We start from the raw sequence: 26,917 nt of genomic DNA on the forward strand, positions 1-26,917 counted from the left end.
GTTTCTTGTGCACGGGCAGACTCAAAAAAGAGGTATCGAATTCTATTTGGCACCTATGATGCCCGTTTTCAATGGGACTACCGACTAACCGTTCGCTAAGCCGTGTGTGCTGCGGGGTCATCCTTGCAGTAGACCTGGGGGCTTTATGCATGTCGACACGAGTCCCTTCAGAATGACTGGCTAATCATTGAAGAGGATGCCCTAACGGATGAGCAGACTTCCCGTCGACCCCCAAACAGAGCTAGACTGCCGGGTGGCCTCATACCAAGCTAATTACATCTTAGCGTGTGCTTACTCCTAGCCACTTGTTTTATTGTTTTCTCGGCCAGGGTCTTCACATGCTCGGCTATCTGTTTTGGAGAGGCTCCGCCTAAGCAATGACCACTCCGCGATCCCTGATGTGCAAGAAATTACAATGTGGAGTCTGCAAAGGATTTTGTGGACGACACCGATCGGACACGCGAGTTTCCCAAGTCGATCATGGCACGAGGGGAGTGACAAGTGGTGTAAATCTTATCCCAAGCCTCTCCCAGTCACTCTCACCCCTCCCAAAGACAGATTTGCGTCTTGGCATCAAGGTTGCGCTCGTAGATCATCCACTAATTAGGCATAGATCGACAACGCAGCTGGTCTTGGACATGGCTTGTCCGTCCACTTCTTTGGGTGTCTGGAGCTTTGCATGCGGTGGGATTTAACCACCCTGGGGCTTGTCAAGGTCGATCACCTTCAACTGTCGTAAAGGTAAATTATCTTCAGTTACGTAGTTTCACCTACAATGCCTATATTACAATGACATCTTCTGCCAAAATGAAAAATAAGTTAAGATCCATCGCGCCACTTACCCGATTTGACTTTACGCTCCCCTTTTTGAGCCGAATCAGGGTGCCGGATTCTGGCTTGGGTCCGATAAGTTGAAAAAACGGTTCGACAAAGTTGCGGCGATCTTCCTACTGGGCCTGGTCGTCCGAGCCCCCCCTCCACTCCGCCTATGTTCGGTATCAACTCCGAAGTTGATATTTTCTAAGCTAAATAGGTGTATTATTGTATGGAATACATAGCGCCACCCTCACGTAATTACTTTGAATGGTGATATCTTCGTACAACAATGACAAATTGAACACCAAATATTTGCTGCACGATAGTCTTTACGCCACATTCCAATGCACAGAGGAACTATCTCTCAATTATTTACTTGATGGGGTCCTGGCGGTGTGAATCGAGCCGGACTGAGATCTCTCCTAGCGTCCCGGGATCTGTCCACCACATTGATCTTTAGAGATAGTGAGTTAAAATGTCAGTTCGTCTTGTTTCAAGGGTGCCCCTTGGCTACCTGGGCCCCTGTTGACTGCTACAGTGCGTACGTCAGCTGCCCAGGTGGTGTATGTACTATCCAGTGCAACATCTCACTTTCAAAGGAACGAAGTTGACAGCCTTGAGATTAGAGAAAAGTAAACATAAAATCGAAGATAGCCTGGCGCATTCCGTGCGCTTTCAACTACTACTATAGTACATTCATCTAATACTGGAGCTATCAGTCGCTGCAACTCCACGACGCATACCCAGGTATTCTATCCCAAAAAGCCACTCGTACATCCCAATGATCTAGGATAGCATCAACAGTCGCATACAAATAGCTTAGCCTAGTCTGTTTCATCAGAGTCAAGATCGCCATCTTCCCCGTCGACTACATCTTCATCCCCATCCTCTTCATCCTCGGTGACATCCTCTTCGTCGACATCGTCGTAATCGTAGCCGTCTTCGTACCATTCATCTCCTTTTTCTTCCTCTTCATTGCCGTCCTCGCGACTATCCATCATTTCATCCGTGCTATTTCTCTCTGTTCGTAATTGGCTGCTCTGTTCCCACCAGCCTTCACAGCTTGATGTCTCGTCGAATATAACCGAACGCGTGGTAGTCACAGCCAACCTAGTGGTAGACATCAGTTACATGTGAAGGAGAGACTGTTATAGAGCATTTCTGAATAGATCCACGGTATTCCGAAAACGTTCCATTGCTGTACAGCTCGGCGGTACTCGCGAATGCTCGATATGCTCAAGGACTGCGAAGTTTCCACAAAACTTCGAAGATCGTTCTGCACTGAAAATCCGAGTCTTCTGGATGAAGAAAATGTATTTTTTCAGCGGGAATATTCAGATAAGAAGTGTGCTTGAGAAACTCAAGGAATAAACAAAGTAATCTTCTTCAATTTATACCCTACTCATCTGGCCACCACCCTGCCCCCCGCCGTGTCAGATTTGTGATTTTGAAACAGATCATGGGTTAATAGAGGTTTTGTAGTCTTGTGCTAAGTCGTCGGATCCATAAAAACAGATAAGCTTCATGTATCTAAACTTGCCAAGCGAATAGAAAAAAAGCTTATATTTGACTATAATGGATACAAAAAGCTCTTTAAGCACGAAGATCCACATGTGCGGCTTTCAAAAAGTAAACCCATTAAGGTTTGCTTCGCGCTCCAGATTCCAAGATCTTTCAATCAACTGGTTAACTCGCGTGGTATCCGTGAAACCACCATACGTAGCAAGGGCCCGGGCTTTTCTCTCAATTTCACCCCTAAAACACTTGTTAGAACCCCAATCAAAGCGAAACCAAGAATATTAAATGGAAGAAAAACGTACTTGGTCAATGGAAGCTCGGGATCTCCCTTTGCAAATTCAACCGACTCTGTAAACATCTTCCCAGATTTGCATGTAACAATCACAGTTCCCTGCCACTTCTCGGGAAACTTGCTATCAATTTCCTCATCCAGCTCCATAGACACACGTTTCTGGAACTCTCGCAATGACGAATCTTTCAAGTCATCCTCCGTAAAATCGGTAATCATAGCCTGACCCTTCTTAGCAGCAATAGCAAGAACAAAGCCCATCGAGAACTTGCTCTGATGCACCGTCTCACCATCACCACTTAAACCAAGTACATTGAGAGCAGCCTGGTAAGTACGCGTAACAATAGAGTCGACATCATCGAAATGAACATCATTCTTCTTCATAAGGCTGAGAAGTGCATCCACACTGGGATGAGTATGCCGACATGAGGCATGCCACTTGAAACTAGAACTGACAATAGCCCAGTCCGAGCCGAGGTTTTGGTCAATTGCCTCGGGCTTTGTGTCACCCGGCACTAGTGCAATCCCCATTGCTCGTGGTCCTTCGAGGATATCTCGAGGGCCAAGAAGGCCGTCACGAGCTGTGTAGGCGGCAAAAATACCATCGAAACAAGCTTTACCTGTATGTACTTGTTTTGAATGAGTGGCATCGAGTAGGAACTGCCATAGACCTGCTGCTTGTGTGCCGGCTGTTCCAATTGCGGATAATGTCTTTGTTGCGTCGAGCTTTAAGATATGAGCGATGGCGGCTGCAACTCCAATGACACCTCCTGTTGCTGTTGAATGAAAACGCTGAGCGATATGAGCACAGGCGCTTCTGAAACAAGGTGAGTGCTTCATCTATGTAAAACATACCTCATAGTGGCTTTTGCCTAGGTACTCCCCGACCCGACAGCCAACTTCATAACCAACAACACAGGCTGCGATAAATTCTTCACCTGTGGCTCCCACTTCTTGAGCAACGGCTAGGGCTGCAGGATAGATGACAGTAGCCTGAAAACATTTTAGTCATGTCTTTTTCCTTGTCGTGGGTTGCCACTTACGGGATGCATAATACTTCGATTATGTAGGTCATCTTGCTCAACGACATGGGAAGATGCACCGTTGACTAAACTGGCGAATGCTGGACTTGTTGAGAAGTTCAATGATCCGTCGATCATCTCACTTTTTCCGTTCGAAGGCCCCATCTGCTTTGCGAATTGAGCCATGGCGGCGACAGCGGGGTGATGTCGACCGGCAATAGCACAGCCCAACCAATCTAAGAAAAAATCTTTGGTTTTTTGGACGACATCTTGAGGAATATCTTGGAACTGTAGCTTGGCAGACCAGGTTGCTAAATGTTCGGTCCGTGTTACGCCTGAAGGCGATGTGCCAGTGATAGATTGAGACATATTGTTTGTGTCCGATAGCGGACTTTTATTGAATATCAAGTATTTATTGTTGGAATTTTGAGAATATGATTTTTATATCCATCTGTTCTGGATGTGTAGAGGAGGGGCAGTTCAGTGATGAACGGCTCATGCATAACGTGCTTGTCCTTCCGAGGTAAATGCCGGCCCATGTAGGCGACTTGGGTTGGTGGGGTAGCTCGGTGGAGTTGTAGAGCCGATTCAATTGGGTTTGAGCGGGAACAATCGTGGGGTGCAGAAACAGAAGGCTTATTTACGACCGTTACTATACCGGCCGACTGATCCATGCGAGCATGTGGAATTTTGCGAGGAGAAATCTCTTTTCACGCCCAGATCACAAAGCAATCAGTATGAATGCGACTTGAGCTCTTCTTATTACTGCATTGAAGTATGCTTCGATCTAGTGGTAAATTTCCAGGTGCATTGAGAATATGTCCTCTCCAAAGGTAATTAGGGAATGACGTGCTTTTAATTCTTCAATAGGGACTCTAAAATCAGTTCTCCAAGTCTATGCAGATCCTGTATCCTCAACCGCATCAGCCCGGTCCCAGCTCTCAACCTCGAGAGTTCGGACCCGATTCTCAATATCTAGAATTCTATCCTGCCAATATTTTTTGGCATTCTCTTGAAGTTCCCAAATACTCTTAAACTGTTCATAGATAAATGGCGGTGTCTCCGGGGTCTTTTGGTTCTTTTTGTAGTCGTAGATGACAATATCCTCATGACACCGAGCTGCAGGCCGTTGGCGGGCTTCCGAAAGAATCATGACCTGAAGCTGAAAGGCAGATTGCGATGAGAGTGACGCTGATGGGTCTGGGACGAGCTTCTGATACACCGTGATCTTGTCTGGCGATTTCATAGGCTGTAGTAATTTGAAATATGTTATTCAAGTGGATCATTAAGGGAGATTGGTCTAGAAACGACATACAAACTTGTAATCAACTTTGATACTTCGTAGAATTAACCCAATGCCTCTGGAGCTGACTAGATTAAGCCACTGCGTCTTATTTGCGGGATCGATATGAAGGCCGATGTTTCGTGTCCAGTTTACTCGGGCGGTCTCGGCGTATCTGACATAGGTGACATTGTTGACGTGTCCTGGAAATTAAACAGTATTAGTATTATAGATTCCAGTTCTGGACCGGCTTATCTGATCGAATGTCGATTCTGGGAGTCGTACCCTATATTGTATGTTAGTATTCATCAATGTCGACGCCAACCGAGGTAGTTTGTACGCGTGGAATAATCTTACCATTACATCCTAAACAGCCAGCAATAGCAGCAAATGATCAGCTAATTATGCTCTTCGATATATATAAGCCCCCAGGGAAGTTTAAAAGCCATACCTGTTCGCCCCAAACCACATTATGCTGATACAAGCCCCGCCGCCTCTCATCAATCAAAAAGCCCTCGCTCCCTGCAATAAGTCCCCGCCAGTCCTTCGCTAACTGCTGGAGAACCTTGCCACCCTCTTCAACTTGGTTTGATCTGAGACCAAACATCATGCACTTTCCAATTCGTCTCTTCATCATAGTAAGCCATCGTGGGTCGATTGTGTGAGGGCGTGCGGGTGCGTCCTGCGAATCGGGTGAGGAAGCATTCTGTACCGATGCAGTGGAAGAAAATGCGACGAGTGATGAACGGCTAGAAACGGCTCGAGGTAATTGTCTCGTGAATGCCGATCGGGGTATCATTTTTGGGATTTGGTGAAGCGTAAAGGGGAGGAATGCGATCCCGCGATATGCCCAGGTGCGATTATCAGATCCCGAAGCTTGGGCCCATGGCTCGGCTAGATCCCCGCATGCTCTACAGTCCCCGACTGAAGATGGTAAAAAGGAAAGTCCTATTGTGTGATTCATAAATATATCATACATAAAATGGGTAGTAATTTTTTCACATTTTTCACTACTGTAATCCTTAGAGATCTCAAGACGTGTTTTTGAGGTAATGCGCCTTACCGCGGTCTTACGATAACAGCTCTCCGCACTGCCCGACGTCACCGATAACCGCCGAAGCTTTCTCCGACCCGTGGACCTCTGACCTCTCTAGAAACTCGCATTCAGCAACAACCTCGGGACAGCAACAGAGCCCTGCTAGGCACCACGAGGCTCAAGACCCTCAGAGAAACACTAATCATGGTCAATCCCGAACTTCGCCGGCAAGTTATTACCGTTTACAAAGGTATGCTTGTTTGTTGAAAAGCTATTTCGCGGTAGAGGCTCACCTAACATCCTCGAATTGAAGAGCTTCTTTGGTTAGGGCGCGAGTACCCCTTGGGGTACACATACTTCAGAGATCGCTTGCATCGTGCGTTCATAGGCCAGACTCATCTCCGGGATGAAGAGCAGATCCGGAAGGGGATTGCCAGGGCTGAATTTGTGAAGAAAGGTTGGTTTATCGCATCTCGCCGACACGCTGTCATGGTTGCCAAGTAGCTAATTTTGATTTCTTTTTACAGAAGTTGAAGCATTGTAAGACCGCTGCCCCCTTGTTAATTTTATATTTTGCCCAGTATGATATTACCGGTGTTCTTTTTTATCATTCTGAAATTGAAAGGATATTTCCCATATCATTCTGTCGTTTTCTATACAGGACATGCTTCTCCCAACAAAGGGCATTGATTAGAGACGTCTAGTCTCTGATTTTCCGCTTTTTTTTGTCATACATCGTCTCATCATGCGAGCTCAGCTTGCTCTCCCCTCGGCATATATTCCATCGTTGACAGACGCTGACAAAATCACAATCTCCAGGTATTATTTGAAGCGGTACCGGACGCTGAAACAAAGATATGAGAGTGCTTGATCTCCTTACTTGGGCTTATAAACCAAGAGCTTCCAAGAATACTTCACAAACAAGAATGGCCAGGTAAAATGCAGGCTTGGAAAAGGAGAAAAAAAGAGAGGGTTTGAAGACATAAACAGAAAAAGAAGAGGAATTTAAAAAAGAGAAAATCACAAATGTGAGGGGGTATCATCAATTCGAAGCGCACTCAATGATTCATTCGTTTTGCGCCAACCGAAACACCGGAATTTGACTCGTGGATGGGAATGAGGTTTGGGGATCATTTCTTTCGTCCCCACCAAGCACTCACTTCGAGACACTCGCCATTGAAGAGGCCATTCTTATGAAAAAGGTCCGTGGTCATCGCAGCCCACCATCGGTCCCACTCATCACGGCTTTTCCCACTAGCCTCCATGAGTAAGGGCTCCAATCCCTCGATCATCTGGATCGTTGTGAGAAGTGCCGTTCGACGAATGGCTATTTGATCAGGTGTCAATGGCTTGCGTGGTCGACCCTTAGAGTGTTTTCTTTGACCCTCTCGCTCCCAGCGCGAATCACCCAGTGGGATTGCTATTCGGCGGCTGTCCACGTTCTCTAGTAAATCGACCTCCGAGTTGAACGACAGACCGATAGTAGCGCATGGAATGGTTGTGAGCTTGCGCTGGTCAAAAGCTTTTTCGACCCATGAGTTATAGTCGACAATATATTTGTTCTGTGCACTCGTGAAAGGCGTGGCCGATGAATATGTATAGGTAGAGGTTGCTTCAGCAACTTCTTGTTCTTTCGTAAAGGCTTTCCGAGCCGGTGCCGGGTTGGGTAGCAGCGATCGAAACACCCAGTCCGAGTCCCAGACTTCTAAGATTCCTCCTGATTTCAAAACCCGGAGAGGCTCGCTCAGACCGGAAGCTAATTGTGCCGGGCTGGAAGGGCACATGCCGGCATCTTTAATGAATACAAAGTCGAAATAGTCGTCCGGAAATGGAAGGCGGGGCTTGCGTAGGTCATGTCGCTTAAACTGCCAGTTCATTCCTTGTTTGCGCAGATCCGGAGCAATTGAGATACAATCAAGCCCGACAAAGGCGGCATTCGGTTGGCCACGGCGAGTAAGCCACTCGTGGCACAAACCAGACCATAGACCGGACCCGCAGGCTATATCCAGGACGCGCTTCGGTGGGCGATTGGCTAAGTGGGGATTGCAAAACGGGCCGCCTAAGACGCGGAGTAGCATCATTGTACGCAGGGTCTGACGGTGGGTTTCGGGCAAATCGCATGGCAGAGGGTAGACATTGTCCGGGTCGCGGATATAGGTTCGATCGCCTCGTCGTGCCAATGGGAAGTTGTTGTAGTCTGTTAGTGAGCCCAAGGATGAAGAGGAAGTGGCGGCAAATGTCGAGCTCAAATTCGAATGAATGTCGGATCCAGATGCCGTGGCGGCGGTGGATGAGACCACTGCAGCTGCCGTCTTGAAGTCCATATCCAATTCACACTTCTCATCGAATATCCCCGTTGACTTTTAATGTGTTTCTGCAGTCGGTCGCATTCTCGGTGTGTACAATTGGAGAGGATTCATGAGCTGCAAGACATAGTTTTCTGTGTCTTTCTTTTTTTCCGGGGCGTAGCGGAAGGTATATAGAGTATTCAAGTATTGAGTCAGAAAGAGAAAAGAAGAAAAAAGCTCTCCAAGATGATGTCAGATCCTCCGGTGTCAGGTCGATAGAGTAAAGAGGATTTAAAAATTTCAATGTTCGGAGGGATCAAAGCGGGTCGGAAAATATTCTTAGTACTTTTGGTGTCCCGAGGTATCTGAGTCATGAATATCCGGGGAATTTAAACCCAATTCATGCGTAGATTGAAGGTCTTTCTGACCAGAAACACACAAAGAAGAAAAGACTCGAGAGAATGAAGGAAGAGGGAGGGGGGAAAAGAAGGGAATGAACAAAGAAGAGAGACAAGGCCGCGGCCTGGTCCCGGCGACCCCTGGATCAAAAAGTAGCATTAGTAGAACCGTGAAAGTTCCCCACTTGAGTCCAGAAGAGCTAGTCTTGTCTTTTCACGTAATGAAATTGAAATGGATATAACGGCAGTAACGAGGAGTGGGTATTAAATCCTAAAATCCTAAAATGTTCAAATATTCAAATAGTGCAACTGTAGTCTCGGGACCAAGAGGCAATTGGGGTCAAGCCAGAAAAATAGGAGAAAATCAATCCCCCTCCAATTCCCCCTCCAATGACAAGCATTGCCGGTGTTTCGGCTAAGCTCGAAGGAGCAAACTAAGTGTATGAAAACTTTTCCCACGAGATTATGATTGTCCCTGTCATGTACTGTTCAGCCTAGCGACGGGGGAATCCTGCAACAGCTAGGCGCATGAGAACAAGGGAAAAACAAGGCTAACAGCAATGCAATGCCCACTATTTCGGCTCCCCAGGTTCGTCGTTGACATCATGAGTATCAAAGTGTCACGGGCCACTGGTCGTTTAGTGCCCACTATACCGTGCCACACCCAAACTTTGGCTTTTTGCACAAGCCGGAAATGGTAAAAGGTTATGTGATATAGTTCAACGCGGCAAAATAATAGCCGATGGATCCAAATATGGCTAGATGGGAAGCCTAGACTTTCCTTCTCGATATTACACGGTTCTAGTGGAGTTTCTTCACGCCTCGTGTGCAGCCTATCGAAGTATAGAATTTGCCATGTCGCAATTTCAATGAATTCTTTGTTTCCATTCGTCCTGGACTCGATCTTTACCCCTCTTGGAGGGGCAACTGACTACGAAGCATTTGGATCGTCGGAATTCTCTGTGAATCCTTCTCCGACCGAAATGCCGGTTGATACGTGCAGGGGGCGACTTAGTTCCCTGCAAGTTCGTACTTTTGGACTAGTTCATCCATACTTCCAAGGTTCCTCCGACGTATGTATGAATGGTTTCGGTTTTTCCATTATTTAACAACATTACATATATGTACTCATTAAATGATAGATAATTAATGATAAATCAGAATACTCACGGACCGTATTCAGAATCGACTATGTGCCAGACTCTTTTGTGACACATCTATGTCCTAAAGTACCAGCGCATTCCTTTCTTCTCCATACTTCCAACATTTGAACTGTTTCCTGTTAATACCGTTGGAAAACAAAAAACACCTGGGCAGTAACACGGCCCCCTCGTGAATACACGGCCACCGGAGATCCCTGCCCGCCATTTCCACCCAATTCTCAGGTACCCGGGCCCGGACTAAGCATCGATGAGACTTAGTCTCCGTCTTGTCTATCTGATACCGCTTGGTGCACCGTGCCCAGATTAATTAAGTGCAGTCTATGTTCGATAGTGTCCCAACACCATGGCTGTTCTCCCGGCTTTAATTCTATCCTTGCATTGCTGACAATGCAAATTATGCGCAGTACTACCGTGATTAGTCGATTCGATCCAAACAACTAGTATGACTATTAGTTATAGATCTATACAACAGCTGAGGTCATCTGGACGGCAGTCGTCTCCTCCATACCTAAATAACAATACACGCACCACTTGGGCATCCATATTGATCCACCGTACACCGTACAGCTCAGCGTGGGCCTCGTACTTTGTTCATCTGACGCATCTCCCTGTGGATCAATCAAATTTTTCTCTTCCCCGGGGGTTTATAATACACTCGGACCCTTGATGGGCAATACGAGCCTCATAGATATTGCAGATATATCTAGAGATACGAGATGATTCAAAAAAGAGTATGTGCCTGGCGGTATCAGCTGGGTACGCTCGGTCGCAACGCCTCAAGGCAACCCTGTCGGTGTTACCGGTGGCCACTGGGTGGGGCTTTCCATGGCATATGACCAGGTGGCCATAATCATGCGCACATCTTCAGTCCTAAAATTGGGTTAGAGTCGTCGATAGTTGAAGCGTATAACTTATTCAAGTTTAGTTGGGTGTAATGGGGCCATTAGTGTTCAAGTTATTGCATGGTCAATAGCTACTACCCCATATGTGGGCTAGTGCGTTGATAACAATCCACATTCAAGTCGGTATGCCTAAGGGGTATATTCAAATATCCGAGTGGCGGAAACATTGAATGATAAAATTATGTCACTTGCATATCTATGATTCATATAAGAGTATCTACATAAATGTTATAATCGAATGAGACTGTAATGTACCTATACCACAGGGGATTTTTTGATATACTATACATGTATATACGTGTGTATCCATTGATGCGGAGTTGGCAGTACTACTAGTACTATTCATTAAATATGCAAGGTTATTGTCTAGAACACCCTCACGGCTAAATTGTAGACTACTTATCCTTGGATACGTTCAGAGACACGCCGTAGTTTCAAGGACGTCTTTCATATCAAAATGTTATTCAGTTCGAGGGTCATGCCCTCATTATTTTGCATTATCTGCTCCCACAACATACTTTGAGCTTACTTTTCTACCTGATGACTTCTTTGCCATCATGATAGAGAGAAAATATTGATGGCTTAGCTCAATATTCAGAAAAAATATGAGGATGAATGAACTCGACACAACTCAATATCTCGGTCGCCTTTGCTGGCACATTTCAACGAAGCAAAGAGACATTTGCTTCTGTGCTAAGCCAATTGTAAGCTATCCAATCGCCCAGATTCTCCCTGCGGCGCATAGAGGTATAACGACAAAGGGAACTCATTGGAGGTGAGAAATAGAAGCAATGGAGCCATGCCATACCGGGAGAGAAGTAAAATGTGCCTCCTGTACTCCTGTACACTGTGAGCGGAGCCAAGATGGGAAGGCGGTTCTGTTTCTTGGCATCATTGGATGGATCCGGACAGGTGATATCACGTGACACAACTCCCGCCTTCGATGCAAACCGCCCAAGAACTGTCATCTCGACGTGAAGACCAGCCTGCCTGCAACCTATCAAATGAGATACAATCGTACGAATGGCCCTAACAATGTGCCCCTGACCCCATTGAGCACTCCACTTACTTTCTAGTTTTCTTCGCTATTTTCCAGATTACAATCTCAAAGCACTCGTGACTCCGCCCGCCCTCCGCCCTTAAGGTATTACTCGAACCTCAACTCGGACCATAACCCCGTGAATCATCTGGTTGTCGTAGGGTACGAGCTGACGGACGTAACTAAGCTCTTCTAGACAGAGTTGTTCCGTCACAGGACTCTATGTTGAAGAAGAGAAGAGATCGTGCCCGATTCTTTACACCTCACCTCACTTCCTCAACCTCGACTCTTACGGCGCTTTCGCTTTCCCACTGTTCGGTCACTTGTCAGGGAAATCCGCCACGGTCTCGTCTGCCCCGTTAAATGGCAGATGGTACCTACAGGTTCCAGCAGCCTGGGGCCGGGCCGTTCACTTTCCAAACACAACCGCAGCATCATTCACTTCAACGACACCCCATTCAAAACGGAACCAATTCTCCAGTTCGACTGAAGCTCAACCACGACACTCCATCTCCCTCTCGATCACCCCCTGTCAACCAATCAGCCGCTCTCAACTCGTTCGCCATGTATCAAAGTCAACATCACCTCATGATGAATGGGGCCCACCACCAACACCAGCCTCACCAACGCTTTGGTGCGATCACTAGTGTGGGTGGCATGTCGGTCTCAACGAACAAATTTCAATCACAAGGTCAGGTTCATACACAGCAACAGATCCATACCTCGCACCAAACCGCACATCCCTTCACTCAGCAACACCCCCACTTCAACCAAACCCATGGAGCGCCAACCATGGTCGATGACGATATGGACGATTCCATAAATGAGGAATGGCAACAGCAGCTTCAGCTTCATGCAGAATCTAGGCAGGCCAACTCACCTCACTACTACGCCCGGATCATGGCGCAGCAGTCCAAGGGAATTCAACTCATGTCCCAGTCCGAAGCCAACGAGACTACCATCGACCCTCGAACTGGAGCTACAGTTGTGAAGCCAGCCACGCGACAAGGGTGGCATGCGATAGACTTTGGTGGACAGGGCTTACGTGCAATGTCTGCCTCGCTATTTGGATACAAGTTCATTGAGAAACTGTACCTCAATCATAACAAGCTAAAGGCGCTTCCCTCCGAGATTGGCCAACTACGGAAACTGACTCATCTTGATCTTTCTGGCAATGAATTAACGGAGCTTCCTGAGGAAATTGGGATGCTAACTAGCCTCAAGAAGCTTTATCTATTCGATAACCACATTCGCAACCTTCCTTACGAGATGGGCTATCTCTACCGACTGGAGACGCTGGGAATTGAAGGAAATCCTCTCAATGAAACCTACAAATCCCAAATCATGAAGGATGGGACAAAAGCCCTGATCAAGTATCTAAAGGAAGAGATGCCAGGTAAGTCATTATGGGTTCTTTGAATCATACAATTGAGTCTAACAAATTTTCATTTTTGGCAGTCCATTTACCTCCCCCTGATCGCGACTGGGTCATCCTCGATGAAACCGCGAGCTCGACCAATAGCCCCACCGAAAAGATCACCGTCCTCTCATACAACACACTCTGCGACTCCTCCGCCACCGCCTCTCACTACGGTTACGTCCCCTTACGAATCCTCTCTTGGGAGTTCCGCCGAGAACTCATTCTTAATGAATTACGATCTCACAATTCGGATATTGTCTGTCTCCAGGAAGTTGATCAAGGAAGCTACAACAATTTCTATCGAGAGCAACTTGCCTACAGTGACTACAAGGGTGTGTATTGGCCCCGCGGTCGTGCAATGGGCATGCAAGAAGACGATGCCAAGGTTATCGATGGTTGTGCCACATTCTTTAAGGGAAGCAAGTACATTCTTTTGGACAAGCAGGTCATCAACTTTGGACAAACTGCCGTCCGCCGACCTGACGCCAAGGGTCAAGATGACATCTACAATCGACTTTGGCAAAAGGATCATATTGCGGTTGTTGTTTTCCTTGAGAACCGTCAGACTGGAGCTCGTTTCATGGTTGTGAATGCTCATCTTTACTGGGACCCGGCCTTCAAGGACGTGAAGCTCATCCAAACTGCCATTCTGATGGAGGAAATCACCAAGTTATCTGACAAATACGCCAAGTGGCCTGCATGCACGGATAAGACTGCTTTCCGTTTCTCTGAAGCGGAGAGTGCATCCGAGAACGCACCAGTTGTAGAGCCTGCACCATCTATGGAGTACTCCAGTGGTGAACAAATTCCCTTGCTTATGTGTGGTGACTTTAACTCAAACCCTGGATCGGCGGCATATAATCTCATCTCCTCCGGACGACTTGATGAGTCACACCCTGAGCTCGAGAACCGTCTTTATGGTAATCTGAGCAAGGTCGGCATGACCCATCCGTTCAAGCTTAAGTCAGCCTACGGCTCCATCGGGGAACTGAGCTTTACCAACTACACACCGGATTTCAGTGATATCCTTGATTATGTATGGTTTTCATCCAACACACTCCATGTGTCGGCTCTGCTCGGCGAAGTGGACAAGGAGTATCTTCGACGTGTGCCTGGATTCCCCAACTTTCATTTTCCTAGTGATCATGTTGCATTGTTTGCGGAGTTTACAGTTAAAGGGAAGAAGGGTAAGGTTGTGGAAGCGGATTTTGGACCGCAGCGCCACTGATGGGATGACCGGAGCATATCAATCATTGGAGATGGGTGTTAGTGCAGTTGGTTGGGTTAATGCGATTTTTCTTTCCTCTTTTTTTTTGCGTTTATCTCAGAATATTTTGGGCAAGTGGGTAAATTAACTACCTACTGTCTTTTTGTTCTTCTCGTCAGATCGTTTTCTTTTCTACCATTTTCTTTCCTTTTTTTTTCTTTTCTCCGTGATTATGAACCGTTTCCTCTATTTTCTCTTTTTACGTCTGGCTTCCTCTCTCCACCTCCTCTATCCTCCTCTATCTTGCTGTCGGAGCATCTCCTTTGATTGGAACTTGCTCGTCTCCGACAGTTCCTGGAAAGTAGTATACGGCGCGGCAATCTCGCTTTTCTTTCTGCATATCTCTGTGTTACTTTATCCCTTGCTCTTCTCGTTTGGGTTTCCTGATATCTCTCGGTTTCACATCTCACCTAATTTCTGACGTCATATGAAACGGCTTCATGACCTTAGGAGGGGTTGGTGTTCAGGTGGAAACAGGTAACCAAAGGGCTCGAGGTTGCTGTTTGTTTTATCCTGGCGACAGGCGTTGTTACTTTCCGATCTATGTACTTTTGTTCCGCCGTGTCGTTCGTGAATAGAGCGTGGCTACGTTTATTTCTCCTCTCATAGTAGCTTCACTCGTAGTTGGTCTATTGACTCTTTCCATAAAGGTTATTATAACGTATATGTATCACCCATTATCGTAATCGAGGCAAACCCTTTATCGTCCAGGCATTAACCACCGAAAGGCCGGCGACAAAAATCAAAAACCACCATCTAACAGCGTTCAAATACACAAAAATCCCAGCAAAACCGTCACAACTATACACGAAAGAAACGGAAGAGAAAATTCAGAGACCCTGGCAAGTCTAGATCCGTCTTGCTTTCTCTGCCAACGCAATATAACCAAGAAAAGCTGCCATAAATCAAAATCCGGCCAAAGAACATCCACAACTTGAATATCAGTGTCTCGATGACACTGCCAAAGAAGAAAGTCACTAAGTCTCTGGACTCGGGATGTCCTAACAATAATATCCAAGGGCATATCATCAGCAACATCCATCTGCGCCGTAAGAGACCTATCCGTAATACTTGCAACGGGCAGTCCCTGCTCACAGCACCGATGCACTGTCTCTTTAATTGCCCGGCTAATTTCATCTCGAGAGGTATAAGCAATACAAATAGTAAGGACTGCATTCGTATTGCTCCCGGTCCTTTCTTTTGCCAAATCGATCGTCTTTCGAAGGTCATCATCCAGTAGATCTAAATTGCCCACCACCCTGATCGCCATGTTGTATTTATCAGCTATATTCCCAGGTAGAGAATAATCGACAGTCATAAATTTGAACAGGGCCATAAGCTGTTGGACTTGGTCTTTTGATCGATTGAAATTTTCGAGGCTAAATGCGTACATTGTCATGCTTTTTACGCCGAGCAACAAACAATTTTCAACCGTCTGGTTATGTTAGTAAATATCACTCGTTATGTGATGATATTGTTAAAGGCAATAGTACCTTTAATAGCGCTCTCGATCCTAGGTAGTGCCCCTTTGCGATTGGAATTCCTTGACTCTTGGCCCATCGTCTATTCCCATCCATGATGAATCCGATATGATTTGGAATGCTACCTTGTCGAAGTGTGTTTATAAGAATGATCCGAGGAGAGAGCGAAGACAATACTGTTTCTATATTGGATGCCATGCTGGTATACTGACACGAAGGCTTTCCAACTTGTAAATTGAATTCAAAGATTTGGATTTTGGGATGAAGAAAAAGGGGATCAAATAGATTTGCTTGTTCGGAAGCTTCCGCTTTCAAGGACTTTGAACTTGCATATGTAGGCGCGCTGGTAAACTTGAACTCGTCACACTATCCCAAGGTTTGCCAGTGAATGTTTGCTTCCAAGATTCTTATGCACGAGACACAATTCATCACATCAAATAGCTCCTTATATTCTCAAATGGGTAAAGTTTATATTTCCAGCTCATTTACACTTTTTAGATTTTTGTTACACCAAAGACAGCTATTGATTGAATTGCTTATTTAGGTTTCTACGTGAGTTGTTTGGTATATAATTGCTTTTTCGACGCCGTGACCAAGTTCTCGGCATGCTAGAGCGACCCCCGGTTGACTCCTCAAGTGCTGAAGTCAAACTACATATTCAAGTCATCCTCAAGTTTTCTTCAAAAATACCGCCTACGCTATATATGTAGCTTCCGATCACTGGAATTTCTAAACCACGCAAAATTGGGCGATTGTACATCCCACATCCATTGAGGGAACGGTCCATGGCTGAAAACGTTGAACATCGATACTCTAGGGCCTTGGAGCCCACAATAAGTTCAACTTTACCATCATTCACCTCCCTCCCTATTCGTATTCGCGAAGAAAATCTTTATCAAGGACTACGTGCTCGGATTCGTTCTTCGTGGATGCTTGTTCGCCACAGCAAAGTACACTCTTCGGCTGGAGCGGAATGTGCTCTTGGACATATTGTCTCTCTCGTTATGCCAGAATGTCCCCCAGAAAGGATTGACCTGGCAACCGAAGTTTTTGATTATGCTTTCATCCAAAACGGTAGGATTCATATCTCTAGTATCTATACGCTTATTTTCAATAAACTAAAAGAGACAGATGCCCTGGAAACACCTGAATCACGAGAAGCCGAAGCAAAAAGCGACCAGTTTGATATACTTGCTATGGAGATTCTTGGGATAGAGCATCCTTTGACAATTTCAATGCTCTCCTCCGTGCATGAGTACTTGATGACAAAACACGAAGCCGTTCCAAGTTTTCTCAACTTTGAAGAATATCTTAAGTATCGAGTAACTCATGTTGGATCAAAGTAAGTGGTCTTGAGTTATACCACCGGGCTCTAACTTCAAAATCTTATGTTATAAGAGCTGACTTTGATCTTAGCATACTGAGTCTAATGATATGCATTTTAATGGATATACCTATTGGTTCCGAGGAATTGGAGAATATCCACCATATTATCCAGCCGCTAGATGAGTATTTTGCTCTCTGCAATGACTACTTCAGCTACTGGAAAGAAAAAGAAGATACCCGAGGAGGAGAATATCCAAGCGCAATTGTTTTTTTGATGAAGAGCAAAGGTATCTCTGAAGGAATTGCTTTAGAAATCGTCAGGGAGAAAATGATTTCATTGGAAGAATCTCATTACTCGGCACTTAGAAAGACGATAGCGGAGAATGCGTTGTCCCTAGACCAGCAGCGATACATTCAATATCTTCAACTGGCACAAGGAGGGGCGCACGCTTTTAGCTGTACCGCATACAGGTATAACCCAGACGCCGCAAGAAGACTCGGAGTAGATGCTAAGCTGGAGACCAAGCGATATGTCATCTTGATGGTTTGTCTAGCTGCATCGATACTTTATTTGCTTTCAATCTTCAGATTCTTTTAAAATCAATACTGTGTTATCTACAAGCCAAAAATTTTCACCGCCCAAGTGATTTGAAGACCTCAAAGTACATGTTAGCTTAATGCTGTCTAAACCCTTTCTGACTGACAGACTTACTGGAGTTACCTTCTTCATCGAGCCAGTGCGATATTTCATCGGGAATCTCCAGATAAGGGTATCACTCGCCATTTACCCAAACGGGAGCAAATCCGTATCGCTCCAGATAGCGCCAGTTTCTTGGCCACCCGCGGGTCAAAATCCGATCTCCATCCGCCAGATCGGAGTCGTCCCCTCCTGTCTCTATTCCCGGCTGAACAATTGTAATTGATAAATCTATTCGATGGAGAGCTTGAAGTATATCATTGGCCTAATAGAGTATCCATATGCACGGCGATCAACTACTAGGTACCTCAAGGCTCACCGGCAAGCATTCAATGAGCCTCGCATTACCATTATATCGATGAGGTTGCTCTAATAATTGTCTATCAATTGGTATATATAATTACATAGTATACAGAGTATAGTACATGGCACATGAAAGGAAGAGAGATCCTAATCAGGTACGTTCTTCAATACGTCGCCAGACTCCGACGAACCCACCTCCCATGGTGCGTAGTCCTACCTTTGGTCGACATACCATCACCGCGTTCTTTCCAGTGGCCCCAGGACCTGGAACTGGAGTCTCCGGGCTACCAATAGGTTCGTCTTCAGGTGCTTCATCGCCAGTTTGAGCTGTTTCCTCGCTCTCGGCGCCTGATTCCCAAGTTGAAGGATCAGAAGTAGATTTCTTCACTGCGAGACGCACATCCCACTGCCGGCCACTTGTTAAGCCAATTCCAAGTTCAACTACTCGGTCGAGGACGAAAGGCCGCCCCATGTCATGGATTGTTTGCACACAGTCTCCAATTTGTGTGATGCTGGGGGCGAAGACAAGGAGCTTTCCGTCTCGCATAATACTGTCTTTCACCAAGGGAATCCGTTCATGTGCAGACGGCATGTCCAATATGACACATGACAAGAAAGGCTCGACCTTCTCAGCCGCCTTTGCGCGACGAGTCGCCTGCTCATTGATCCATTCCTCCACTGCGCCAACATAGAAATCGACGGTTCCAGCATATATCCCGCGGCGGAACCCTTGCACATTTTGTTCGGCAAGTCTTGCGAACCTTGACGATACATCCACGGTGTGGATGATTGCGCCCCGCTCAGCTCGCCATGCATCCCAATCCTCTTGGACCTGAGCCGGGTCGTCTTCTGTCACAGCCTCGGATTCCATTGATGGTTCTTCCTTCTCTCTAGGGTCCCGATTCCTGTCCGCCACGTGCTGGATCTGCGAAGTTACTGGTCGAGGTGGTGGAGTCGAGTTGGCCGCGTGAAGGGCCCGCGCAAGGTGTAATGTTAAAGATCCATGTCCGGTACCCGATTCAAGGATTTCTATCGGTGCTTGTTTTTCACCCGCGGAAGGTGTATTGGGATGGAGATCGAGGAGGGAGACAATTAGATTGGCATCGTGTGAATAGATCTGCGACAATTAGCCCATCTCTCCTTAACGTTCAAATGGGTTCTCCCCTTCCAAGCCCTGAAAAGATGTGAGAGCGTGCAACATACCGGTGTCACATGTCGAGGGGTCAGAGTTACATATTCTTCAAGAGTTGGCAGACTCAACCTAACCTCTGGCCCTGTTGAGTGTTAATCGGACTGCACGAATTATGTGACGGGGCGGTCGATCCTCACCCTTGTGTGCTTGAACTGCATCCCATACCCGATTTCCAATGACGAGGTCATGCGCCAAATGACCCTTTCGAAGATTGGTTTTTCCACCTTTCTTCAATGGCTTCGTCAGTGCTGGTTGTTTGGTGTTTAACAAAACTCGGTCGCCCTCTGCGCGTTGTTAGGATGACCGGATTTCCAGAGCGGAGCATCTCTCCCATACCTTGAAACACCGAGAAATCGGCGTTGATAGATCGCGATCGAACAAGACCAAAAGTTTGCTTTGGTGCAGCAATAGGAGCTGGAGTTGTATTCCCCAGTAATTGCTGCAATGATCGCAACAGACGAGCCATACTGGAGCTTTCGATTGACTGAAAGGGAAAAGCAAATGCCAATCCACTATTTTTTTAATTGGGCCCTTTCGCTGCCCCACATGTCAATCCCTCCCCGGAGTGTTCCCCCTCGTTCACCGGGGTCCTTTTCTTCTTGACTCAACAGTCTTGTACAGTTTTATCTTTGCTTCAAATTCGCAGAGAATCAATAAATTGTTGATAATCCGATAATCCTTTTGTTTTCACCTCTCCTCAAACCAATATTCCATCGCAATGGGTTCCGTCGCACTTCCTTATATCGAGACCAAGCCCAAGGTCATCTTTTTCACTGATTTTGATGGCACCATCACAGTCGACGACAGTAAGTTACTTGATGAACTCGTCGAAATTTGATTTACTGTCCAAGAACTAACAGGGCGACAGGCAATGATTTCATGGTTCGTCAAGCGCGCTCCTCTTTACTATCCTCCAAAGCTAACAAGATAGATCGACAACCTAGGTTTTGGCGCTGACCGACGCCGCGTGTTGAACAAGCAGGTTCTCGAGGAGACTTTGGGATTCCGGTGAGGGTTGAAACGCATCATACTTCGACGGGGTTTTTTTTCAATCGCATATTGACTGGATGGACTTAGTGATGCTTTCCGCGAGATGCTCTCGAGCATCAAGACCCCCTACAACGAGTGTATCGAGACTCTGCTGAAGAACATGAAGTTGGACCCATACTTCGAGGAGTTTTACTACTGGGCCAAAGAGAACAATGTTCCCATTGTCATTCTTTCTTCCGGCATGCACCCGATCATTAGCGCCCTGCTCGAGAAATTCCTCGGCCATAAGCCTAGCAGCCATCTCACCATTGTCGCCAACGATGTGATCAGCCGCGAGGGCAAAGATATCAACAGCGAGGGTGGCTGGCAGATCACGTACCACGATGAGAGGTAAGTCTTGGGTTCTTGGAAATATAAAACTGTATTCTCATGCTGAGGGGTTTCTAGTCACTTTGGCCACGACAAGTCTCTCGAGATCAAGCCCTACGCGGCTCTGCCCGACGAAGAGCGCCCTGTCCTTCTGTACGCAGGTGACGGTGTATCTGACCTATCGGCTGCTGCGGAGACCAACCTTCTGTTCGCTAAGGAGGGCAAAGGTAACACAAATCTTCAATTTGAGTTGTACTTCAGCCACTGACAACAATTTAGATCTGGTGACTTTCTGCGAACGCCGCGGAATGCCATACACTACCTTCCAGAACTGGTCCACGATCCTGTCGACCACAAAGGATATCCTCGCTGGTAAAGTTTCTCCCAGCGATGTCGCAAAGCAGCCCAAGTCTGCATAAATATAAGGTGGAAAGACAATATCTACGATAGACCTAGAGAGTTTGGGATTTTCTTTGTTGCTTGTTTGGTTGTTCATTCACGCCGGTCGCATGCGATTATATACAAGCATAAACTTTATTTGTTTTTAGAATTTGATGAAGCAAACTACATGATAGAAATGAAAGAATATGACGATAATAGCATCTGATCAAATCTCATGTACCTTATTCCTTCGAAGGATCCAAGTACAACCTTGTAAGTATTCAGGCGGAGCACTAGTAAATTGACAGGTGCAGAAAAGCGACCGCCTTCCGGGCCCAAGCGTCTCGTTTCCCCCCGAAAACACTGGGATTCCAACTCCTATTCTCCTCATCTTCGACTTTTTTAAATGATCTGGCTTGTATGAGTTGACCTGAGTCTATTGGTCTTCTCTTAGCCTTGATCACAACCTCCCGATCACTCTGGGGGCATCATGCGACTGTGCGCATCCCGGCTCTTCTCCAAGTCCTTGCCAGGGTGATAGAGTGATATCAATATCATGGCTCGCCGACTTGTATGAACTTTTTTCTGGATTCCCCTGAGAGATTCAAAATACTAATGTAATTGATTTGTTCTGTAGGTGCGGGCGGGCTTACAGCTCGGTTTATTTACAGCATTCATACTCCTAGTGGTCCTGTTTCTCGACAATCGATTCAGTGTCCTTCCCACCTCCATCCATGGCCACCTTCCGATGCACTATTCTGGCTTCGTGATCACCGATTTGACCGTAACAAAATGTTCATCACTCAACCCTTTCTCGAGTTGCAATCTCGACCCCGAAGTCTGGCACCGAGTCGAAAAAGACCTGTATTTGCGCTCCGCCTGGACTTCATCTGCCTATATCCAATTCCAAAGAAAGAAGGAGGAGGAGCTGGGTCCAGACGATAAGGTCGTCATTGACTTGAAAATTGGTCGCCTCACACCCCCAGCCGAGTATTCGGGCAAGGGAGAGCCTGAATTCTGGGAGCCTCGCCCTGGCGGAATTTGGCTGAAACGAACCGCCTCTCGCCACGCCAGTGATTCTGGACAGGCTGTAACATATGTCGATGCGCTTTTCGGTGCTGATGCCGTGGACCCTCGTCCTAACTGGGAAATTAAAGATACCCCCTTGCTTTTGGATAGTTGGACCGAAAGGCTGGAGACTCGTTTGAGCATTCGACGAGGGAATCCGATCAAGTCCAAGAAGCCCACACCCAGGATAAACGAAAACGGCAAATTCAAGGTTATGCAGTTGGCGGATATTCATTTGAGTACGGGTACGGGCGCCTGTCGAGACCCTATCCCAGCAGAGCCTGTCCCTGGACAAAAGTGCGAGGCTGATCCACGAACCTTGGAATTCATCGAGCGACTTCTCGATGAGGAGAAGCCAGATATGGTGATCTTCTCGGGTGATCAGGTGAATGGTGAAACTTCTCCAGATGCCCAAACTGCTATGTTCAAGTCTGTAAAACTTCTTGTTGATCGCAAAATTCCATACGCTGCCATCTTTGGAAATCACGATGACGAAGGTGACCTAAGTCGCGAACAATTGATGGCCATCTACGAGGATCTCCCTTACTCCCTTTCAGCAGCAGGCCCCGAAGATATTGATGGGGTCGGCAATTATATCGTCGAAATTCTCGACCGTGGCAAGAGCACGCACTCTGCCCTCACTTTCTATCTCCTCGACACACATTCATACTCCCCCGACGAACGCCAGTTCCGGGGATACGACTGGATTAAACCGAGTCAAACTCGTTGGTTCAAAAACACTGCTCAAGGATTGAGAAGCAAACACAAAGAATACTCACATATTCACATGAACATGGCTTTCATTCATATTCCATTACCTGAATACCGGGTTGGCGGAAAGTATTGGCAAGGGTCATGGGACGAGGCTCCCACGGCGCCAGGTTTCAACTCCGGATTCAAAGATGCTCTTGAAGAAGAGGGTGTTTTGTTTGTCAGCTGTGGACAGTAAGTGGCTCTTTGCATATTTGATATAATCATTATTCGTGCACGTAACTAATTTGTCTTTCAGTGATCATGTCAACGATTATTGTATGCTTGAGCACGATGCAAACGAGCAGCCTTCGCTTTGGATGTGCTACGGCGGCGGCGGCGGCTTTGGAGGATACGGCGGATATAATGACTACGTTCGTCGAGTTCGATTCTTCGACTTTGATATGGGCCCTGGTCGCGTAACGACTTATAAACGCCTCGAATGGGGCCAAACCGAAGCTAAGATAGATGAGCTGATGATTGTCGACGGCGGTGCTGTGAAAGGCCCGAATTCAAAATCCTAAAGAGCCTCGTGTGCTCTCTGTTACACACCAAACCACACCACACCACCCTACCAAACCTCCTCTTCCTTCCCTTCTCGTTTTTCCTCATGCAATTTTACGACAGGTCATATATACCTGCGCTTGTCACAGTCGCTTGCGATTATATGTTGACGACCTCGTCCATGTTTTTCTTTTTCTCAATGTACATATACTCTTTCCCTTGCCTACAAAAGGTTGGCGTCCAAAGGGGGTCTAAAGGGGTTCTTTAGTGAATATCCCATCATTTCTTTGTCTGCATCAAATGCGTATACAATCATCATTTCGATTTTTGACTCATTCCTATTCGCGCATTACTTGTAAATGAATGGACCGACGTTCCAATCACCACCATTTCTCAAAAAACACTCTTTGGGTTCCCCCTTCACCCAACATTTCTTGTGCCCGTGCAACCAGTTCATCAGTCATGACTGGTGGCCCGCAAACATAAGCCACTGTTCCCCGTGTATCTATCTCCCCTTTTTGGCTCCCAATCGCGGAACGAATATCTCCATCGTTGATACGCCTTGTATGAATTTTGAAATCAGCAGGGGACTTGATTGAGAAGCGAGCCACAGCTGAATTAGTAAGAAATAGATCCAGAGATATACGAAGGTGAGATCTGGATCCATGAACACGAATAATATGGCGCAATCGAGGAAGAAATAGAATCTGATCCATTGCAGACTCCTGTGTCCCTGTGGCTTGATCTTCGGAAAGCCGAGTAGAGTATAAGAAGTGAATGTCCAAGGGATGGTCACTTTGGATCTGACCGAGATGGGAAAGGATAGAAATCAAAGGACTATTTATTCTAATTAGCATTATTTCGTCCTCTCTCAATGATAACCCTGGCCACATGAATGTGAATACGTACTTGATACCCACACCACCAGCAATAAGTACCACGTTCTCCACTTTTCGAGCATCTATTCCAGTAGTCGGTGGCCACACAAAGCTACCTCCTACTCGAATATTTACTTCTTTGCCAATGATTTCCTGCTTTGGTTTCCACAGCCATGCCGCTGGTGGATTGGATGGGGAGTCCTGGACTGCCAACTCCACGTATGGTTCTCGGCCCTGTGTATCTAAAGAGGCAGCGACACTTTCATTGACACCGTCGGCTGCTAGTGGGGGCAAAGCTTGTGCATCAGCCGGGGTAGAAGTAATTGTGAACCCGCCAGCGTTGGCAATAGATGGGATATGAACATCTAGCCATTGACCCGGCGAAAAGGCAAATGGCTGCTGGTGGTTATCCTATAAAATATGTAAGCTTATTTCCTGAAGACAGCAAGGAGTATGCATGATCGGTGATTAACTTGAAATGGGTGAATTTTATGGATATTATGTCAGAGTTATTAATATTTGTGTCAGGGTGTATTGGAAGGAATGACCAATCAAAATTTTAACCAAGATAGCAAATATTTGATGCAAGACTTGGACTAGGAAGAACTTGGTATATTGATAGATGGCAAAGCATGCTTACACTGTTTTCCGGTTTGGGGATAGCGAATTGTAGTAGCCGGATTGACGGGTTGACTTGCTCCACATGCGCGAGACGCACTGGGTACAATCTGTTCTGTCGGGGCTCGGCGGCAGTGCGTAGCTCATGCGGGATGGAATCTTCGCGCTGGGAACTCATCGGGTGTGATTTTATGCTGTATAGTCCTAGCCGGGACGTTTGGGGCCGGTGGAGATGAATGGCCGGGAGTTGGATTGGTTGGCGTAGCGGTCGGATACCCCTCATCAGATTGTGATTCGATACGCACTTAGTGGGATGAGATATTGAATGAAGTATCAAGGTATTATTCTCCTTGGATTGTGAGGATTATTCAAGCACCCATATAGTTAAGCGGCCTTGGTTTGCTCTAGTATGTTGTAAGAGGGAAGTTTCAAGTCGAATTGAAGTTGGATAAGACGGGTTATCCATGGATCACCTTACAAAATTGGTACAATTTCATACATAACTCGAACAATCTTCCAAGCAAGTTTCTACGCCACTGCATATCGCTGAATTAAAAGCATAATACAGCTTTAATTATGAAATTCAAACAAGAATTAAGAAATTGTAGCTTAAAATGTCGGTTAAGGTATCGAATGTTAACGGGAGGCCCTGCATGTATAGTCTTGCGACTATTAGGCACTAATGTTGTCCCTCCACCTCTCTAATAATTCTGCATCGAAAGTCATGTCTAATATTGCAGTTCCAAACTCATCTATATCTGCCGATTTTGCATAGTCTAAAAGACTTGTGCACTCAAAGCGCTGCAAAAACCCTACACCTCCCAAGGATTGCTTTCCCCACTGACTAGCGCTCGCCACATCCCAAAGGCCGCTGCGATTCGTATACATGATGCCACCGGGGCAAGTCGACCAGCCTTGCTGAAGGATAGTGAAGATAGGGGAGATGCTGACGGCGACGAGTCATGTGCAGCGGATGCTCTCTGACAGAATCCACAGGTACCACTGTTACTGCGAGTAGGTAGATGGTTTTGGCAAATAGTCAATATTTGTGGTAGCGACGTGGGTTTTTGACAAATATTCTGCAGCCGATTTCAAGACCTTACTGGCCCATATATTCTGGACGGTTGTGTGGCCTTCTGCAACGTGGAGAGCCCGGATGTCACCGTCGAAGAGGCCGATAATCTGATAGACTATGAGGGCGTGCAGCCTTGTTAGTTGGATGAATATGTCAATATATTCTTCTCTTCTGTAAGTTCATTCTTCCAAGTCAACTCTTTCCAGGATAGCTCGGGCGTAGTGGAGGTACTAGGCCACTTTGTGAATGGTATACGTTCCTGTCAAGCCTGAAGCATCCAGAAATGCTAGTATCACTGACGCATCATATCAACAGCCACCTCAGAGCAGATACAAGGCTTAGCAGGATCGATAGGAAAACTTTCGACATATGCGCCTCACTTCAAGGGCCCGACACCTGTAGACGAAGCAATCCCCGTTATCATCTCGACATGGGAGAAGCTCAGCGTCGACAATTGACACGGTGGTGCTTTTGTTTCCCAATTTGGAAACAAACAATGGTTGTAATTTCATGTCTGTATATTTGGCTTTCATGAACTTGTCCACAGATTCCGAGTCAATATACCTACTGACAAAAGGAGTAGAAAAGATGACTAAATAATTTCAAGACAGGATTATACCTAGTAAACCCCTAAGCTCCTACTAGATAGATGTGTAAGAAACCATTGCAGGTGGTACAGAGTAAGCCGGGATAAAGACTAGTTACGCGTTAGACGATTCAATAGTTAAAAAAATGCCTATTCTGACCAGCGACCCCTGTTTTGCTCAGCCTGACGATGAAATGTATACATGAGAAAACCAGCTTTGGTCACTGTCCAAGTGAATGGGTAAATACTAGCCCCTGGA

The 26,917-nt window shown here is 46.3% G+C and overlaps 12 protein-coding genes across 12 annotated transcripts; 5 read left to right on the forward strand and 7 right to left on the reverse strand.

Annotated features, from left to right (window-relative positions):
• Window positions 1-1,640: 1,640 nt before the first annotated feature.
• N7478_006541 (uncharacterized protein) lies at window positions 1,641-1,940 on the reverse strand (the record flags this gene model as incomplete). The annotated part of the gene is made up of 1 exon (XM_056922755.1): window positions 1,641-1,940. One exon carries the CDS (start codon window positions 1,938-1,940, stop codon window positions 1,641-1,643), a length of 300 nt encoding a protein of 99 aa, XP_056780792.1.
• Window positions 1,941-2,438: 498 nt separating this feature from the next.
• Window positions 2,439-4,014, reverse strand: N7478_006542 (MmgE/PrpD family protein; the record flags this gene model as incomplete). The annotated part of the gene is made up of 4 exons (XM_056922756.1): window positions 2,439-2,571; window positions 2,637-3,415; window positions 3,479-3,616; window positions 3,667-4,014. 4 exons carry the CDS (start codon window positions 4,012-4,014, stop codon window positions 2,439-2,441), a joined length of 1,398 nt encoding a protein of 465 aa, XP_056780793.1.
• A 526-nt stretch (window positions 4,015-4,540) lies between these two features.
• N7478_006543 (uncharacterized protein) lies at window positions 4,541-4,891 on the reverse strand (the record flags this gene model as incomplete). Its single annotated transcript, XM_056922757.1, has 1 exon — window positions 4,541-4,891. The coding sequence occupies one exon, from the start codon at window positions 4,889-4,891 to the stop codon at window positions 4,541-4,543; it is 351 nt and encodes a 116-aa protein (XP_056780794.1).
• A 262-nt stretch (window positions 4,892-5,153) lies between these two features.
• On the reverse strand, window positions 5,154-5,726 carry N7478_006544 (uncharacterized protein; the record flags this gene model as incomplete). The annotated part of the gene is made up of 2 exons (XM_056922758.1): window positions 5,154-5,213; window positions 5,379-5,726. 2 exons carry the CDS (start codon window positions 5,724-5,726, stop codon window positions 5,154-5,156), a joined length of 408 nt encoding a protein of 135 aa, XP_056780795.1.
• A 441-nt stretch (window positions 5,727-6,167) lies between these two features.
• Window positions 6,168-6,467, forward strand: N7478_006545 (uncharacterized protein; the record flags this gene model as incomplete). The annotated part of the gene is made up of 2 exons (XM_056922759.1): window positions 6,168-6,213; window positions 6,292-6,467. The coding sequence occupies 2 exons, from the start codon at window positions 6,168-6,170 to the stop codon at window positions 6,465-6,467; spliced, it is 222 nt and encodes a 73-aa protein (XP_056780796.1).
• Window positions 6,468-7,093: 626 nt separating this feature from the next.
• On the reverse strand, window positions 7,094-8,287 carry N7478_006546 (class I SAM-dependent methyltransferase; the record flags this gene model as incomplete). Its single annotated transcript, XM_056922760.1, has 1 exon — window positions 7,094-8,287. One exon carries the CDS (start codon window positions 8,285-8,287, stop codon window positions 7,094-7,096), a length of 1,194 nt encoding a protein of 397 aa, XP_056780797.1.
• A 3,829-nt stretch (window positions 8,288-12,116) lies between these two features.
• On the forward strand, window positions 12,117-14,401 carry N7478_006547 (CCR4-Not complex 3'-5'-exoribonuclease subunit Ccr4; the record flags this gene model as incomplete). The annotated part of the gene is made up of 2 exons (XM_056922761.1): window positions 12,117-13,149; window positions 13,212-14,401. The coding sequence occupies 2 exons, from the start codon at window positions 12,117-12,119 to the stop codon at window positions 14,399-14,401; spliced, it is 2,223 nt and encodes a 740-aa protein (XP_056780798.1).
• A 2,305-nt stretch (window positions 14,402-16,706) lies between these two features.
• Window positions 16,707-18,166, forward strand: N7478_006548 (terpene synthase family protein; the record flags this gene model as incomplete). Its single annotated transcript, XM_056922762.1, has 3 exons — window positions 16,707-17,263; window positions 17,320-17,791; window positions 17,954-18,166. 3 exons carry the CDS (start codon window positions 16,707-16,709, stop codon window positions 18,164-18,166), a joined length of 1,242 nt encoding a protein of 413 aa, XP_056780799.1.
• Window positions 18,167-18,398: 232 nt separating this feature from the next.
• Window positions 18,399-19,905, reverse strand: N7478_006549 (tRNA (adenine-N(1)-)-methyltransferase; the record flags this gene model as incomplete). Its single annotated transcript, XM_056922763.1, has 4 exons — window positions 18,399-19,364; window positions 19,451-19,521; window positions 19,577-19,723; window positions 19,776-19,905. The coding sequence occupies 4 exons, from the start codon at window positions 19,903-19,905 to the stop codon at window positions 18,399-18,401; spliced, it is 1,314 nt and encodes a 437-aa protein (XP_056780800.1).
• A 252-nt stretch (window positions 19,906-20,157) lies between these two features.
• N7478_006550 (putative Phosphoserine phosphatase) lies at window positions 20,158-21,217 on the forward strand (the record flags this gene model as incomplete). Its single annotated transcript, XM_056922764.1, has 6 exons — window positions 20,158-20,245; window positions 20,308-20,321; window positions 20,371-20,447; window positions 20,517-20,819; window positions 20,877-21,025; window positions 21,078-21,217. 6 exons carry the CDS (start codon window positions 20,158-20,160, stop codon window positions 21,215-21,217), a joined length of 771 nt encoding a protein of 256 aa, XP_056780801.1.
• A 710-nt stretch (window positions 21,218-21,927) lies between these two features.
• Window positions 21,928-23,521, forward strand: N7478_006551 (metallophosphoesterase family protein; the record flags this gene model as incomplete). Its single annotated transcript, XM_056922765.1, has 2 exons — window positions 21,928-23,192; window positions 23,257-23,521. The coding sequence occupies 2 exons, from the start codon at window positions 21,928-21,930 to the stop codon at window positions 23,519-23,521; spliced, it is 1,530 nt and encodes a 509-aa protein (XP_056780802.1).
• Window positions 23,522-23,881: 360 nt separating this feature from the next.
• Window positions 23,882-25,175, reverse strand: N7478_006552 (FAD-dependent oxidoreductase; the record flags this gene model as incomplete). Its single annotated transcript, XM_056922766.1, has 3 exons — window positions 23,882-24,338; window positions 24,411-24,790; window positions 25,020-25,175. The coding sequence occupies 3 exons, from the start codon at window positions 25,173-25,175 to the stop codon at window positions 23,882-23,884; spliced, it is 993 nt and encodes a 330-aa protein (XP_056780803.1).
• Window positions 25,176-26,917: the final 1,742 nt, after the last annotated feature.

This window comes from Penicillium angulare (genome assembly GCF_028827245.1).
Source record: "Penicillium angulare strain IBT 27051 chromosome Unknown utg000004l_segment0_segment0, whole genome shotgun sequence".
In the NCBI taxonomy this organism is placed as follows: domain Eukaryota; kingdom Fungi; phylum Ascomycota; class Eurotiomycetes; order Eurotiales; family Aspergillaceae; genus Penicillium; species Penicillium angulare.